Below are 18,229 nucleotides of genomic sequence, written 5' to 3'. Positions count from 1 at the left end.
TCTTCCCCTGCGGCTTTCCCTGAGCTCTGAACACTGGCCTGAGAAGCTTTCACTGACCCTGTAGAGGTAGTACACCTTTCTCCACTTCAGGTCCAGGGTACAAATGAGGTCCATTTCCAACTGTCTTAAGAATTCATGGTCAAATCAGACTAAGTGCATATAGTTCTTATGTAGCTTTACTTTAAAAACCAAACTCACTGCTGTAGAGTCGGAGCCAACTCACAGCGACCCCTCCTTGGGCTTCCAAGGCAGTATCACTACGGAAGTAAATTGCCCAATCTTTAGTGCAAGATTTAAAAGCTATACATGCAGCAAGTGAAGGTAATTTTTTGAACAGGAACTGATTCAATCCTTTCAAAGTGAAAGCAAATTTGAGTAACATTAAAGGGCAAGTAGGTGCTACAGATATGTGTGGAAACAGCAAAGGTAAAATTAAAATTTGCTCATGAGACTTACTTCCTAGTCTTTTAAACACTGCTTTGGTTAGAACATTTTTGTAAGTAATTTGGGTGATCTGGAAAGGTTTTATGTTTTATAATTCTAATGTTATTTCAACTATAAATTCATCTATGAATGATTACTTCAAACTATTACATACCCTTTGTGAAAGTAAGAAAGTGATTTATCATATATATATTTGTAAACTTTTGTTTAGAACAGATTTTTTTTTACCTTTAACTTTTGTAAGTAAACTTGTTGTTGTTGTTGGTTATGTACCGTTGAGTTGGATCTGACTCATAGCGACCCCTTCTTGGGTTTCCGAGGCAGTATCACTACGGAAATAGATTGCCCCATCTTCTGGTTTGAACCACCAGCCTTCGGGTTAGCAGTCAAGTGCCTTAGCCACTATGCTACCAGAGCTCCCAGAAGTAAACTAGAGTCAGGTAAATAACAGAAAATGCAAATTATAACATTAGTCACAAGAGTGCCTAAAAAGAAAGGGTCAACAATCAAGTCAGTAGATCTTCAATAAAATGCACAGAACCCCAGTATAATAACAGCTCTTTATTTCATGGATTCAAATACACAGTAGACCAATCATTTCCCTGAAATTCTACAATCCACATTCAATGAAAGCCTGTTAGTGCTGTCCCTCAATACTTTAATTCTAAAGGGCTTCCTTTGCATTCCCTTTACAAAGCCTTGCACAAAGAAGAGTTTAAGCACCAGTAAGAAAGACTGTTGCTAGCAGTTTTATTTCATCATTGTAACCATCATAAACAAAAAACATGCATTTTCTTTCTCCTATGTGCATGGCATTGTAAAACGAGTGGTATACTCTGCCTTGTGGTACAAAGTTTATAAATACAATATACCAGTACAAAGTTGAAGCCATTAAAAAGCTTAATAACAACTGCTATGAGATAATTAAGTCTGGAGTGTTGATGTAATCTATGAAGAGAGTTAGAAACAACACACAAACTCAAACATAGTAATAAACATTTTACTTGGGAAGGGAAGGGAACTTTCTATGTGCTACCGAAGGAGTTTCTAAGTTGCTCCAAGTTACTTTCTTTCTGCAATTATCTTTAAATACTGCAAAGCATTGTGAGCTGCATCACTCTGCGCATTGCCACAGGAGATCCCAGAGCCATGACAGACTGTGATGGGACTAGTTGACAGTTCAGCCAGACATTGATACTGTCCATTGGCACTCAGTTCTTCTGTAATGACATAAGTAAATAGGATGGTTAATGCCAAGCATGTATAAAGTAGATCCTTTGTGAAAACAATGCAGTTTTTATTATTGTCTTTCTCAGTAAGCACCCAAGGTATACTCTCCAGTTACTCTATACAGCATTGTCATGCTTAACAAAGGGAAAAAACATTACTACTCCATTTATCAGCTTTGTCATGCTTATGATAACAAAAACAAAATGCAACTGCCTAGCTGTAGCAGTGGTTCTCAAGCATAGCTGTGCTTCATAATCACTTGAGGGAATTTTAAATCAATTTAGATGCTCAGACCTCACTCCAACCTACTCAATACGAAACACAGGGTTGGGGGTGAGAGGTGTCCAGAATCTTATATTTATAGAAAAGCTCCCAAGGCAGTTCTAATGTGGCTAGTTAAAAGTGTTTGTTAACTACTGAGCCATAGGAACATTCTTAAAAAGGAAAAAAAAACATTTGCTAGAGGAGTGGAGAGACTATTTTTCCTATGAACATTAAGGCAGGGTTTCAGTGGGTGTTTGAACCAGGAAATACCTAGTTCAGGGCAAGACCTCCCTTGTGTCTTCATGTTCTTAGATTATAAATATGCAGAGAATCTAGTTCTATATTGTAAATGGGTTGAGATGTTTTATAAAACAATACCTGAACCCAAGTAACAAATGCTCTTCCGACCAATGGACGGGCCACTCTCACTAAGTATGGCTGAAATGAGCCAAGGGGAAGAAGTCAAAGCAGGAAAAGTATGATTCATGATTGAATGTTATTATTTCAGCTAGAGTCACTTTAGTGGGAAATATCCACATACAGTGGGATAATTTAATAAGAGGCGTTCTAGTGCTAGCATCTAGGTTTTTTTGAAGGTAACTGCATAGAAGCTAACCTCTTTACCAAATTAACACTGGTTTTTAGGTTGCTCTTCCATATTTACAAAAAATTATTTCTTAGTTCTTAAAATTGGCAAGAAGCATTTCAAAAGATTAATTTATAATCTAAAAACTTATTGAAATTTCTCTTCTTTTACCATGATCAACTATGGCTTTAGTATCTTCCACGGTCCTATGCATTCATCTCCATATCCCATATATTTACTGAGTGAATAGTCTTCCATCAGCTACCTTTTCTGACCATCTATGTGCACTAATTCTCAGGTACTGGATCATTTTTGATATTTTAAGACAATGCATTTGATCCAAATTCAATCCCAAAGTGGTGTATTTGTTATGTGCTGTTGAGTCGGACCTGACTCATAGCGACCCCTCCTTGGGTTTCCAAGGTGGTATGACTACTGAAGTAGATTGCCCAACCTTCCCTCCAAGGAGTGGCTGGTGGGTTTGAACTGCCAGCCTTCTGGTTAGCAGTCAAATGCCTTAGGCACTATGCTACCAGAGCTCCCAATCCCAAAGTAGTAGAGAAAATTTAAAAAATTACTTTAGCCCCCATATACACTATTTTCCCAGTGCTAGCAGCTCTGACAAGTGAAGTCCTCACATCTCACTGAGGTTGGAAAAAATGGAAACCAAGTTGTTTACATGTCAAATTTATGGTAAATCAAGCCACCAAATTAAGAACAACAAAAACCAAATAACAAAATAGCAATTAACCAGCTTTATAAACTAAATTGAAATAAAAGTCAAACTGACTTGACTGCCAATCTGTCCATCATTTGGCTATCAAAATAAGAAACTGCAAGAGAAATTACAGAAGATGGAAGATAATGGCTGACATGGAGAAAAGCTATAAATTGACTCATCTGCATTGTTAGTCTCCCAGAACTGGCACACAGTGACAAAGTGGAGACAAACTTCGTAATTGTTCTAGAATGCCTTCTCATTTGCCAAGCTGCAGATGACGGCCAGTTTAACAGTGTTAACAGCTGGCACTCTGTCTCTAATCTAGCTCTACCATAGCTACCACACCGACTAGCTACATGATCTTGGACAAGTTTTCCATCCTTTCCTTTCCTTACTTTCTTCACTCAGAAGTAAGAATTCCGACTCATACTGACCACCATGGGGTTTCTGAGGCTGTAAATCTTTACGGAAGCAGGTTGGCCCATTTTCCTTCCACGGAGCAGCTGGTGGTTTGAACTGCTGACCTACTGGTTAGCAGCCAAATGCCTTATCCTCTACACTACCAAAGCTCCTTTAGAAATAAGAATGGGACCTACTTAATAGGGTTAGTTTGAGGATTCAGTAAGTTGACATATGTAAGGTCCTTAAAACAGTGCTTGCACATAATAAAACTCTGTAAATCTTAGCTATTGTTTTTGTTTCTGTAGCAGTACAGATGTCAGTTATTCATAAGAATGTGACATTATCTATCATCTATATTACTGCTAGGTAATTATACATAGTTATAATTCCTGTTCAAAGAAAGAGAATAGAAATTTTTGATTCTCAAAACACATTTTAAAAAGCAACTTTTTAAATTGTAGTTTGGGTAAAAGTTTAGAGTAAATTAGTTTTCTATTCAACAATTTATACACATTTTATTTCATAACATTAGTTGCAATTCACTCAATGTAACATCACTCTTCCCACTTCCTCCCTTGGTTCCCTGTTTCCATTTATCCTTCTTTCCTGCCCCTTCCTGCCTTTTAAGCTTTCTTTTGGGTGTTATATAGTTGACTCTGAAGAGTATATTCTTCGTGAGTGTCAGCATGTTCACTTTATAGGCCTATCTGTTGTTTGACCGTAATGTGATCCCCAGGGGTAGGTTCAGCTCCATGTTTAAAATCTAAAGGCCACAGTCTTGGAGGTTCCACCAGTCTCTATCAGACCAATAAGTCTGGTCTTTTTTATGATTTTTAATTTTGTTCTACATTTTTCTCCCATTCTGTCCAGGACCTTCTGTGGTCCCAATCAGAGCAGTTATTAGTGACAACCAGGCACCATCTAGTTCTTCTGATACCAGGGTAATGGAGTTGTGGTTCATGTGGTACAACAGTCCTCTGGACTAATTGTCTGAGTCTTTGATACTCTTCACTCTTCTTTCCTTCAGACGGTGAGAGACCAACAGATACATCTTAGATGATCATTCTAGCCTTTAAGACCCCAGTCACTACTGACCACAGTAGAGTGTAGAACACTGTCCTTGTCATCCCCCAGTCACTACTGACCAGAGTAGAGTGTAGAACACTGTCCTTGTCATCAATGTTATGCTGCCAATCGACTTAGCTTCCCTTACACTGTGGTCCTAAGCCCCCAAGCTCAGTGACTCATTCCCACAAAAAACAAAATTTCTTAAGATAAGCCAAAGGAAAAAAAATCATACCTATATCCAAATATGTTATATTAAAACCTTGTTCCTTGGCGATTTCACTAAGCAGCTGGATATAATCTATGTTTGGAATACTGAGGAGGCTTCTTTTCAATAAGTTGATCTTTTCACCAGGAGAATTCCTCAAAGAATGCCAAGTACATCCTAAAGAATGTCCTACTACATTTGTCTGAAAAATACAGACGAAGACTTACACTCCTCATCAGCACTGGGTTCCAACACTATTATAATCAAAAGTACTTGCTAAACAGTCATGTTTAATACTTTATATAAACACGTCTAAATGGATACCATTTGGTTAAATTTCCAATTTAAACTAGACAACATTAACAAAGATACACATTTAACAAACACTACGATATATATATATATATATATATATATATATATTTTAAAAGTACTTGTAATGATCTATTAAAAGTGTATTAAAAAGGACTTTGAAATAATACAAAGGTCTCAGTCAGATTTTCTGATGGTCATGTTAAGAGGTACAGGATAAGCAAATCTGCAGATAATGGAATCTGCTATTAATGGTGCAATTTACAAAAAAAAAAAAAAAAAAAAACAATTTTGATATCTTTATAGTTTCTTCTATTAAATACTAATCACTAACCGGCAGCTAAAAAGCAAAAAACAAAGAAACTGTAGCAAAGGTGAAACTTGCAAGTTGAGTTTGAGAAGAGTACCATTCAAATGTCAGGGATGTTAAGTTCTTATGAAAGGGGGCGTTTCTCTGAGAATGCATTGTTACTTTAAAGGCAAAAATGGCACTATCGGTTTATTATTTTAGGTCTTATTCTAAATTTGACTGTCTTCCTCCATGACCTTGTATCTGGTCAACTCTATAACCCTGACGGACATTTAGCAGTCAGCTAAAATTGTAGTAGTGTATGACTGAACAATGAAGAAATCTTTAAAAACTTCAACTCTGAAGAATTTAAACAAGAAATCAAGGAAATTTTCCTACACCAAAGATGCTTAATTACATCAACATCATAACTGAGCATTACTCACTAAAGAAATGTGGTTGTCTGGAGAAATATTACTAAATTTGGCAAGAAATTTCTCAGCAGCATTTCTCTTGGCTTGTTTTTTCGATGCCCCCTTTCCTAAATAAAGAAAAAGAAATGGTAGATGTTAGAAAAGAAATTAGTGTTCATAGAGAATGACTTAATGTTTAAAGTTTTGTGTTTAATCAGAGAATAACCTATTCTTTCACTAACCTGGTATCTTTGTTTGTTGTGCTTCATAAAGCTACTAATTCTTACATTTCTTAACATGCCTTTAAGTTTCTTTTTTTAACAGTTATATTTAGCAGTTATATTTCTCTATTTTTAATGAACCACATTTGGTTTAATTTTGGCCAAATATTCAAATGTATCAAGGTACACATGAATTAAAATTCCTATTTTTTAATGTCTATTTTTTGCTGTCATCTATAAACTAACAACTATGTGGCATTTCTTTCCCTCATACTGGTAAGAAGGAAGAAGGGCATAGGAAATGCTGGAATTGAAATACACCAAAAATATCATGTACTTCAATGCTTTTGTTATATGGATTAAAAAACTGAGGTCCAGGGAGATTAAGAAATCTGCCTAACCTTGTAAAGCAGAACTGTATCAAGAATGGAACAGAAGCCAGGATCTTGTTTTTGGCCCACTGCTCTCTGCATTGGCCTACACTACCTCTCACAGGCAAAAGTTATTTATTACTTGCAACTATCTAGCCAATGGTAAAATTCATTTCCTAGGCCACTTCAAAAGTGGTAAAAACATACAAACATACAGCACCACCAGAGTTCCCAAGCTGCTGTAATTTAAAAAGAAAATTCCTACTTTATTTTCATTTCACGTTATTTTTTGCTATCTACTCTCTTATTGGGAGCTCTGATGGTGTAGTGCCTAAGGCATCTGACTGCTAACCAGAAGTCTGGTGGTTCAAACCCACCAACCACTCCTCAGAAGGAAGGTTGAGCAATCTACTTCCGTAGCGATACCGCCTTGGAAACCCGAGGAGGAGTCGCTATGAGTTGGATCCGACTCAACGGCAGTTGAGTTTGGGTTTTTTTTGAGTCTCTTATTAAGTCATCTTATTTTCAAATGTAATCTTCCTCTACTTTTTTTCATCTTCTACAGTAGCTGCTGAAACTCCCAGATATTTATTACTCCTTTTTCCTTTCAAAATGAGTGGGTTTTTTGGTCACTAATACATCAAGGATGACTTTTAAAAGGATAAAATCAATTATTTATTTATCTTTCCATTAACAAACTATGATTTTTAAAATAGCAAGTTAAGAGCATGTAAGTATACTTAAGCCAAATACTTATTCTTAAATTCCACCTCAGAATGTCAGAGACAGTAGAATGGGAATGTATCAATTTTTCCTCCACAGAATGATTTGAAAAGATATTAAAACAGAAATTTCTACAATCACTCATCATCTGAAAACATTTCAAATGTCTTTAACTGTATAAGGATGAAAAATAATAAGTACCAGTTTCCATAAATGACTCTAGCCTGCAAATTGTGGTATATTCTCTTTTATGAGCAGGTCCTCCCTCTTGGGAGAGGGTATATTCAGGAAGTCTCCAGCCATGATGAATAGCCAATTCCTATAAAATTAATAAGGCTTTATTAGTAATTTAACTGTGCAATGGCTCAAAAACGGTTTTCTTTCTTGGTTTTGATTGCATTTCTATTATATGTTTAAAAAGAATAATGCTATTATTCAGTAGAAAAATGAGGGAAGATGCTGTAATTCCCACAGATATTCCAGCATTTCATATTTTTAGCCCACAATACCAAAAGTGAAGAATGGTGTTCTTCTATTAAGCCAAAGTAAGCTGAGATCAAAGAATTCAAATAAAAAGGCTACTATCATCCTCTTCAGGAATACCAGAAAGGATTTCTACAGGTATCACTGCCATGAGTTCTCAAGGTCTCTTCCCTTGTAGTTATAAAGAGACCTCAATACCCACAACTGGCTGGCTCCCGCATCAACAGCAGATGAGGAGCAGAGACAACAACAAAAAGGCTTGGATGAGGTTGAGGAAAGGTTAAGAAAAACCACACAAAAACTCAAAGGACAGAAAAGAAAGACCAAAGGACTGGTTAATGAGGAAGGCTTTGTCCAACAGAGCATGTGGATAATCTGCACAGATATTCTGCAAACAGAAATTCAAAGCTAAGTATATGTATATTGTATATTCTTGGCGTGTTTTGCATATATATAAATAATAAGCAAATCAGCAAACTACTTCCCTTTTCTTGAGTTAGGTTACTCGATATAGGCTCTTTATAAGATCTTCTGTCACAACAGAAGTAGAAAGAAATTTGTCACTTAAATAGCACGACATATTCTTAAAGTATCAACATTCACGTGTACTGAGATCCTGTTAATCTCAAATGAGAATTCCACAAACCAAAGGCTGATACTGTATATGGATGAAAACTGAAAACATAAATAGAAAAATAATTAGCTATCTAATTATTCAAGTTAACTCTGTAATATCTAATGGTTATAACTTAGAAAACAAATCTCATCTCATCTTTAAAATATTAATTCTTTATCTTAGCCCCTGTGATATTATCAATTTATTACATTTCTATCAGTAGACAAAATGTCAAGTATGGAAAACTGTACTACTTACCTGTAATGAACCAATAGGATTAAGTTGATTCTTTGGTTGCTTGGAAGGGTCAGGCATTAAAGGGTCAGGAACTGCAAAGCTAAACATTAATTTTAAAGTGTTATAAAACAAAATAGTTTGTTACAAAACAAATTACTAAATAAATGACAAGCATTTTTTAACTCTCTATGCTTTTGCTCTTGCCATTCCTTCTACTGGGGATGCCCTTTGCTCCAATCTCTTCTATGGCCATCCCATCTACCTGTCATCCAAGGTATATCTCAAATGCACTTCCTCTAAGAAGCTTATCCCTTAAAACACTTAGAGGGCAGCTAGTTTATGTTAATGGGGGAAGGGGGGGCAATTCAGAAAAGGAGGGTGAGAATGGTTGCACAACTTGAAGACTGTAATCAATGTCATGGAACTGTACATGTAGAAATTGTATATTCACTACAACAAAAAATGATTATTTAAAAAAAAAAAAGCCTATCCTTTCACCCCAGTGGATCAAAATCTCTCCCTCCTGGAATGACTGGTTCTTGAGGAAATAATTTTCACATAACTTATACACTCTTATAAGCACATGTTATTTGTCTACCCTCACCATTCCTCTCTGTTCATATGTAAGATCGTTGATGGAAGGACCTATGCATTACTTACCTTCACAAACCTTGTACTGTTTCTTAAGAAATGCTCAATAAAAATGTATTTAAATAAACTGTACTACTGTTTCAGTCACACAAAGAAGGAAGATTAATAATTAGCCAGGAAATTTAGCCTGGTAAGGTGATAAATACTGGTCATAAATGTTGTTTTTTCATCTAGATAACTACGTAGGAAAGGTCTTTTTGATCTATCATCTGGTCAGTTCTGAGATAATCCTCTAAGATTTATATGTATACTGTGTAAAATAAATGGCCTGCATGAATCTGGTTTCAGCACATGGGGATTCTGATTAGGGAAAAGGGAACCATTTCTGCTAGGTAATCTGAACTTACTAGTTACTTGGGAGTTCGGTGCCTAAAACTAAATAAGCTGCATTCCAATGATACTAACACCTAGGCAACTGGAGAGTCATTTCTCCATGACAAACTAAGTTTAGTTCTTGCCACTTCCTCAAGTTTCTTTTCTAACTGCCAGAATTTCAAGCTTTAAACATAGGCAGATGAGATTAGAGTATTCACTTACAATGCCGCATGCCGAAGCTACCCAAATAATTGTGATGGAGAAGTGAGAAAGTCTCTGTATTAAATCAATCACTCTAGGCCTGATTACAGCTTAGTAATTCCCATCTTACCTGTCAAGAAGCACAAATATATAGTAAAGTTTGTTAGCCTTTTTGCTGATAAAGTGAAGTGCTCATGTGCAGAAAGAACACTCTGTGCGCTCATTTCTACGAATGTACTCAACACTTTGTTTTGTTGACCTTTGGGCTGCACAGAAATAGCATGGCCATCACCCGGGGGGAGCAGGGAAAGAACCCAATACCTGCTATGCCATTTAGCATGTCTTGAAAATGAGCATAAATCAATTATAACACGTGACCCAGAGAAAAGCATCATGTGAGATCCAAGGCTTGTCTCTGGGCAAGTGTTTATCTACAGGGTTGTCATGGCACTGGTTAGTTCTAAGATATCCAAAAGGTTTAGAATGACTTAGAAAGAGGGAGGAGTACTGAATAAGAACCTACAACATACCCCTAAGCAAAAAGTGTTGCTATGGCAGGGGAATAAAACACCCAGCCTCGATTCTCATGGGCCTCTGTGGGTCAGCAATGACCAGACTACACCAGACTGTACTCCAAGTATAACTGAACACGTAGAAGTGAAGGCATGCCATGCTCCAGAGAGTGCCCAGTGGAAACTAAAGGACACCACTTTACGACACACGAGATGCTCCAGGACCCACACTTTTTCCAAAAGCACCTCAAGTGATTAAAAAAAAAAAAAAAAATTTAATGTGGAAAGACATGTCAAGAATAAATATTCCACTTAACATTCTCTCATACTTGGTATCTGTCTTCTGCCTAAATCAGAATTCTGAAAGTGCTTTTGCTGATCTTTCTCCATCCCACACCTTATTTTCTTCAGTGTAGACACAGAGTCTTAATACAATAAGATCGGCCAGAAAAACTCTGGTTTTCTACTGCTGCATTCCATCAGTTTTTTTTTTTTTTTAAAAAAAGGTAAAGCCTATTTCATGAGAGTTTCATTTAATAGCTATTTGTTAGACTTAATTTCTTAAAGTTGTCTTTAAATGGATGACAGATTTTAACAAGGAAATAGAATGTTTGAGCTAAGATACTAAAAACCATCCACTTTGTTGCTTTTGTATGTTCAAACTTTCAGTCTTACCTCAGCCATGATATTTTTGAGCTGCAGAATACAAAGAAATTTAGCTCACCAAATACTTGCATTGGCTTTCAAAATGTTTATGGCAGCCTCTGCAGCTCTATGTTTCGCCAGCTTCTTACTTGTACCTTCACCTGAATGAAGGTTAAAAAAAATTAGTACCTTTATAAAAAATTCTTTATATGCAGAGGTGTTTTAATACAAAACAAAGTCACTACAGGTTATCTTTATATATTTATCTATACACACACACACGGAAATAAAAATATGTACTATATGTAGTTATATATAATAAAATATTGACTTCATGAAATACATTAAAAAACACAATTTTAAAAGTTCTATATATTTAAATCTATGCATATCTGTATAAAAACCCTTATCATTATTTCTCCATTATATATATTTATTGCATAACATTGTAATAAAGTAGACTTTGTCAGTTTTCTGAAGAGATAATATTTTATTCTTCTCTTATTCCTAGAAACAATTTTTTTTTTCTTTAAACAGCAGGAACTGACTTCTTGGATGGCAACAAATAATTTCTTTTGAAGGATCCACTTGTAGCAAAATAGCTTGACAGCAAAATATGCACTATTTTATTTTGACAGCCCACTGATACTGACTCAAACCATTCAGCACTCATGACTACACAGTGGCTAAACTCGGGGGAAGGTTTGTATACCGAAGGTGCTAGCTTATGTTATGTGTATTCCATACAACTCTATCTCTTTAAAGGGAGCTCTGGTGGCGTAGTGCCTAAGGCATTTAACTGCTACCCAGAAGGCTGAAGGTTCAAATCCACTAGCCACTCCTCAAAAGGAAGACTGGACAATCTACTTCCGCAGAGATACCACCTCAGAAACCCAAGGAGGGGTACCTACATTATGTGTATTCCACACAATCTCTATCCGTTAAATGTGTAGATGGGGGGGCATAAGACTCACTAATCATAAAGGTTTATGTCTAAATTTTAGTAAGCAATCCATACCTGTTGTTATTTGCCATCGAGTTGGACCCAACTCATAGTGACTCCTTGGGTTTTCAAGGCAGTATCACTACAGAAGTAGATTGCCCAACATTCCTTCTGAGGAGTGGCTGGTGGGTTCGAACTGGCAGCCTTCTGGTGTTAGCAGTCAAGTGCCTTAGGCACTGTGCTACCAGAGCTCCTAATCCATACCTAGTAAATGGTAAATTTAATCTTTTTACATGTGAGTTCGAACTAGCTATTAAGAACCTTTCAAAACTGGTGTCAGAGTCATTGAGCTCAACTGGCACAATTAAACATGTGACACAAGAACACTGTTCTACATCCTACTTTGGTGAGTAGTGACTGGGGTCTTAAAAGCTTGCAAACAGCCATCTAGATGCAACAATTGGTCTCTCCTCATCCGGATAACGAAGAATAACGAAGAAAAACAAAGACGCATGGAAACTAACAGTTGGACTAGTGAACCATGCAAACCTCAGCTAATATGACCATGAAACCACAAGAACTAGATGGTGCCTGGCTACCACTGTCAACCACTCAGAAAAGGATTAGTGCAGGAGATCCGGGATAGAGTAGGAGAACAATGTGGAAGAAAACTCAAAATCATAACAAAAAAAAAAAAAAAAGACTATGCTTACTGGTCTGAAAGAGACTAGTAAACTCCCAAGACTGTGGCTCCTAGTCACCCTTCAGGCCTGAAACTGAAGTCCCTCCTGAGTGAGTGAGCTTCCAGCCACACAACAGACAGGCATATAAGGTGAACATTTACACCAAGTAGGTACACTCCTTAGATCAATTGTGGGAGAACAGAAGGGTAGTATTTGTACAGGAAGATAGCTGAGGAGGGAGGAACGCACAGAAAAAGACAGACACAGGGAGGAAGTGGCAAGAGAGCTGTTATATCACAGGAATTGTACTCAATGTCATGAAACAAAATATGTATGAACTGCTGCATGGAAAATCAATCTGTTCTGTAAACTTTCACCCAAATCACACACAAAAGAAGTGGTGTCTGACTGCTGACAACCATTACTTCGATGTGGAGGGAAGAAGGAGGGGCCCAGAGATTTCAAGTGTGACCCTTCATGTGTCAAAGGACACATAAACCATAGTTGTTTATCTACTAACATAGATGACAGGGATACAGAGGTTTCGGCACAGAGAATACAACCCAGTAAAAAGGCATGTGAAATGGAATAGTAAGCAGGCCTAAGTGCAGGTCGGGGGAACACGTAAGAGGTACTGCTCCTCTACTCTTGAGAAGGACTCAGAAAGGTTTCACGGAAGAAGAGATATGTAAATAGAAACCTGAAAGATTAGTAAAAGGTAGTAAGGTAAAGAGAGAGAGGGGATTAGAAAGAATATTCTAGTCAGAGAAAAGACCACCTACAAAGGCTTAAAGGTAACATACAGAAAGACAGCATTTTTAAGAGACCCAAGTAGTTGGTCATGCAAAAGCATGAGGGAAGAAATTTTTAGATAAAAGGCTTAGAGTTAGGGGTGAGGAGATAGATTTTGCAAATGTGTGCTTCTCAAAATTTAATGTACATAGGAATCACCTGGAAATTTAGTTAAAACGTGTACTCTGATCCAGAAGGTCAGGGATGGGGCCTGATATTCCACATTTTCATCAGGCTCTCACGTGCTGTTAATGCTGCTGACCATACTTTGAGATGCAAGGGTGTAAATCATGCTATGAAATTTGTATTTATCCATGGGGAAACCACTGACTGAATTTTAAGCAGAGAAATTATATGAACAAATTTGAATTCTAGGATAAACACTCTGGTGGTAGTGTGGAAAATGAACTGGACATTACCAGAATAGTAGTGGGAAAGAGTATCTACAAGACTGCTCTAATCCAGGTGGCCTGGAGACAAGGGAGAGAGGAGACAAATTCAAGAGATACTTCTTGTTGTTGTTATGTGCTGTCGAGTCAGACCTGACTCATAGCGACCCTTAGGAGGTAGGATTTGGTTACAGACTAGACAAGAAAGAAAGGTCAAGAAGATAAACTCTAATGTGAGCAACTGGGTGATGGTGGTGCCTTTATTGATAGGGAATGCAAAGAGAATAGGTTTGGGGAATAGAAAGATGGGTTCAGTTTGAGACAATAAGAGTTTCAGGTGCCTTTGGGTTATCCAAGTGAACATGCCTATCAAGCACTGTTTGATATATTGTTCTGTAACTGGGCCCAGACTAAAGATAGAGATTTCAGAATCATCATGCTTTAGATAGTATTAAAAGCCATGTAGGCAGATAAGCTTATATAGGAAGACAGGGCAGTGTGCAAAGATAAGAGCTAGTAGGCAGAATAGTTGTCAATTTCTAGTCTAAACCAACAAAAAAACCCAAACCCATTGTCCTGCAGTCAATTCTGACACAGCGATCCTACAGGACAAAGCAGAAGTGCCCCATAGGGCTTCCAAGGCTATGAGTCTTGATGAAAGCAGACTGCCTCATCTTTCTTCCATGGGACACCTGGTGCGTTCTAACCACAGACCTTTTGGTTAGGCACCAAATATTTTAACCACTAAGCCACCAGAGCTTCCAATCTAAACTACAATAAGGGAGAAAAATCATTATTTTCTCTTGAATTTTGACTATTTAAAAATAGACTAGATGAAACAATAATGAAATGTTGACTCTGTGGTTCACACAAGGTGCATTCTAGCTAGCATCAACAATCCACCTACCTACCTTACATAGACAAAAAAGATTCAAAATTTTCTTAAAGTGACTTTAATGAAAATAGCAGACTGCAGACTCCAATGACAAAAGCAAATGATGTCTTTAGATGGTGGAATTTCAGCTTTCTTACTGAATTGTTTTTTTCTTGGTATTTTTCCAAATGAAATTTAATATTCAAAATTTGTGTTTGCAATTATATAGATCATGATTAAAAAAATAATAATGTCTACGTTTCCAGATGGGCAACTTTAGTTACCATTTGCTCAAGTTCACACCATTATAAAGTATAAAGCTGAACTCTGAAACTTCTTTGCTATGTGATCTTGGCCACGTTACTTATAATCTCTCTGAACCTGTTTCGTTGTGTATAAATAAGAGAATAACATCCTATAAAATACCTGTACAATTTTAAGAACTAGAAGTTTGCTAAATTTATGAAGCTTCTGCCCTTCTTCAATTTGCCTGGATATAGAATCAAGTGTGGTACAAAACACAAAATGAGTCCAAAGAGAGTGACGGCTCAGAAAATGTCTGGGGTCATGCTTCCTTGCATCTGCTATAATCTGAAACAGTCTTGACAGCACCTACTAATACAGCTATGTCTGCTCCAAGAGACTTTCTGCTTTTCCTAATTCCTTCCATGTGAGAGGAGCCTTACAGAGGCCTGGAGATATATATAAATATGTATATATGGGAGCTCTGGTAGTGTAGTGCCTAAGGCACCTGACTGCTAACCAGAAGGCTGGTGGTTCAAACCCACCAGCCACTCCTTGGAAGGAAGATGGGGCCATCTACTTCTGTAGTGATACTGCCTCGGAAACCCAAGCAGGGGTTGCTATGAGTTGGGTCGGACTCGACGGCACATAAACAAATATATATATATATATATATATATATATATAAAAATGTGTGTGTGTGTATATATATTTTAAGTTTCTAAGCTTCTCTTAATATCCAGAAGTGAGAAAATCAGAAGAAGTTGGAATGTCCCAATGACTTAAGATGGGGTGTCATGATTTCAAAAGTGTCTTCTCCCCATAGCTGTTTCTGGCAAAAAAGACATCTTTCTGAACTGGAAAATAATACCACGTCTTGACTACCAACCTACATGGTCCTCAAGGTTAACTGTGCATACAGACCTGTGCAAGTTATGTCACCAACGGTTACTCTGAAGGTGAAAGTGGGCACATGTATTTGCACATCGGATCTTTCACATTCATAAACCGGGATGTTCTTGGTCTTCATGCCATACTCATGTAATATCTGAATCGGCGTTTTCCCTGGCTTAGCGGTAATCATCTTCCCCAAACTGCAAAAACCAGGGGGGAAAAAAGGAGGTGTACTTTTTGCATGCCAAAGCGTAAAAGCAAGCAGAAGCATAAAGAGTTCAGTTCTGACAGCCACCAACAGTAAAAGAAGTGCCCCAGCTTCTCAGCAGCCAGAGGTGGCAAGGCCTGGGTGCACCTGTCTCCAGCTCCGCTGCAGCGGGCACTGGGCAAGGGCGGACAGCGTGAGGGAAGTCTTTAGGGAGGTAACTTGAATACGGATAGGAGGGATTCTCAGGGTAACTGGACCAAAGCCACTGCTGCCCCTGTTCAAGACCAAGCTCTCAATCCTTTTCTGAGCTTAGGCCTTCTGGGAAGCAGCGGCCACGCACCGCCCAAAGCCGCGAGGGGGGCGGGGCCGGCCTCAGACCCCCGGCCCGCGCGCGCCGCCGAGAGGGCGGGGCCGAGCAACTGAGCACCACCCGCAGCCGCGGGGCGGAGGCAGGAGTGCCTAGAAGGGGCTTTACCCAGAATGCCACAGAAGAGCCGGCTCCCAGGCCTGTGCGTCTCCGCCCCACCGCCCTCCACCCTGCCCACCTCGGCCCCAGCTGCGCGGACGCTGACCTGAAGGTCCCGCTGTCCTCGCGCTCCAGCGGCGGGGCCGCAGCGCGATGCCTGCTCTGGGACATAACGGCTTGGTGGAAGCAGAAAGAGCCGTGCGGAGGGACGTCCTCGTTCCACGGGTCGGCCGAAACCCGACAGGAGCCCTCCAGCGCCACCGCCGCTGCCACCGCCTCCTCGCCTCCCACTCCCCCACCCTTCCTTGCTTGCGTCCCTGTTGCGAGGGGGCGGAGTCAGAGCCTCGGCACCGCAGCCACGATCCCCGGCTCCCGGCCACGCCTCCCCTGTTCCCCCCTCTGCCCGCCTGTCTCCTAGCTCGACCCCGCCTCGCTCGCGGTTCTCGGCTCCCGGCCCCGCCTTTCTTCCCTTCCGACCCCGCCCCTTTTCCAGCCCTGGCTTTTTTTGGCTCCCGCCCTTGACCCTTCCCCAGTGGCGGTTTCGGCACCATCTCGGCACCTGGCCGTGCTGGCATTAGCCCGCCCATAACAACTCGGTTTTTTGTCCTTAAAAGGAGCCGGGTTCCTGCCAGGAGAGATGGCTTGTCAGGGCGGGCCCAGTCTAGGAGGCCTGAAGCTCACGCATTTTTTTTTTTTTCTTTTGAAGCTTTGGGAGCTAGGTCACTTTAAGAAACATTGCAAAATCCCGAATACAAAAGTGTAGGGCGCCTGCCTAGGCCTGGGCCCGAAGCTAGAGAATCGAGCCTCGCGGTAGATACGCCCACGGTGAAAGCCCTGGCTCCCAAACCCTGCCATTATGGTCATTGGGCAGTAGCGGAGCGGACTCCTTTGTCTTCTAAGCTTTGGTTGCGACGCTGAAGTGAATGTTGGTCCAGGGGACCTCCGCAAGGCACGTTAGGTGTAAACGAAGGCTTTCCTATGGACTAGATTCCAATTAAACGCAGTTTCTGCAGACCTGTTTTGTTGATCGTAATTTTGCTTGCACCTCCTTTGGTGAGGGGCAGACAACAACATTAGATGTGTCGCTTCTCTAGGAGTTTGCTGTGTACTTGCAGAAATGACTACCTGTACTTAGTTTGTATTCTGGAAAATTGCTTCGTACAGTGCTGCTCTCATGAAGATGTTGTTGTTGTTGTTGTTATGTGCTGTGGAGTCGGACTGACTCATAGCGACCCCTCCTTGTGTTTCCCAGGCAGTATCACTACGAAAGTAGATTGCCCCATTTTCCTTCCGAGGAGTGGCTGGTGGGTTTGAACCGCCAGCCTTCTGGTCAGCAGTCAAGTGCGTTAGGCACTACGCTACCAGAGCTATTAAAAGCCATTTATTTTTTTTAAGTTGCATGTGAGTCCTAGACACTTGAAAGCAGATGAAATGTCCAGAACCTTATCAGATGGATTTTCATTATTCGAGGCTTGAATTAAGCCAGTTCTTTCTTCCTCCTACTCTACCTCCTTTTTATATATGTATATTGATTGTTTTGTTATGTGCTGTCGAGTCCCACCGACTCATAGTGACCCCTCCTTGGGTTTCCTAGGCGGTATCACTATGGAAATAGATTGCCCAATCTTCCTTCTGAGGAGTGGATGGTGGGTTTGAACCGCCAGCCTTCTGGTTAGCAGTCAAGTGCCTTAGGCACTATGCTACCAGAGCTCCTCCCTGTATATTGATTACTATTCGTTAAAGTTATATTTTGATGAATATCTTATTGTAAGCACCACATAGCCCCTATTTCAAAATACATTAACCTCCACATGACAACGATGGCAGC

At 39.4% G+C, this 18,229-nt stretch overlaps 1 protein-coding gene across 1 annotated transcript; it reads right to left on the bottom strand.

Annotated features, from left to right (window-relative positions):
* Positions 1 to 1,506: 1,506 nt before the first annotated feature.
* PRKRA (protein activator of interferon induced protein kinase EIF2AK2) lies at positions 1,507 to 16,572 on the bottom strand. The gene is made up of 8 exons (XM_007937417.2): positions 16,508 to 16,572; positions 15,758 to 15,927; positions 10,989 to 11,070; positions 8,607 to 8,685; positions 7,451 to 7,568; positions 5,968 to 6,062; positions 4,948 to 5,122; positions 1,507 to 1,664 (listed from the first exon to the last, which is right to left on the bottom strand). The coding sequence occupies exons 1-8, from the start codon at positions 16,570 to 16,572 to the stop codon at positions 1,507 to 1,509; spliced, it is 942 nt and encodes a 313-aa protein (XP_007935608.1).
* Positions 16,573 to 18,229: the final 1,657 nt, after the last annotated feature.

Source organism: Orycteropus afer, unplaced genomic scaffold (genome assembly GCF_000298275.1).
Source record: "Orycteropus afer afer isolate SDZICR_OR568_19922 unplaced genomic scaffold, OryAfe1.0 scaffold00001, whole genome shotgun sequence".
NCBI classification, from domain to species: domain Eukaryota; kingdom Metazoa; phylum Chordata; class Mammalia; order Tubulidentata; family Orycteropodidae; genus Orycteropus; species Orycteropus afer.
Note: the sequence above shows the minus strand (reverse complement) of the source record. Positions and strands in the feature narration are given on the sequence as shown.

Coding starts and splice junctions, on each gene's coding strand:
- PRKRA (XM_007937417.2), bottom strand. CDS start 16,572: ATGTCCCAGAGCAGGCATCGCGCTGCGGCCCCGCCGCTGGAGCGCGAG. Junction 15,928..16,507: donor GAGGACAGCGGGACCTTCAG/GTCAGCGTCCGC, acceptor TGGTTTTTGCAG/TTTGGGGAAGATGATTACCG. Junction 11,071..15,757: donor TGGTGACATAACTTGCACAG/GTCTGTATGCAC, acceptor ACCTTCATTCAG/GTGAAGGTACAAGTAAGAAG.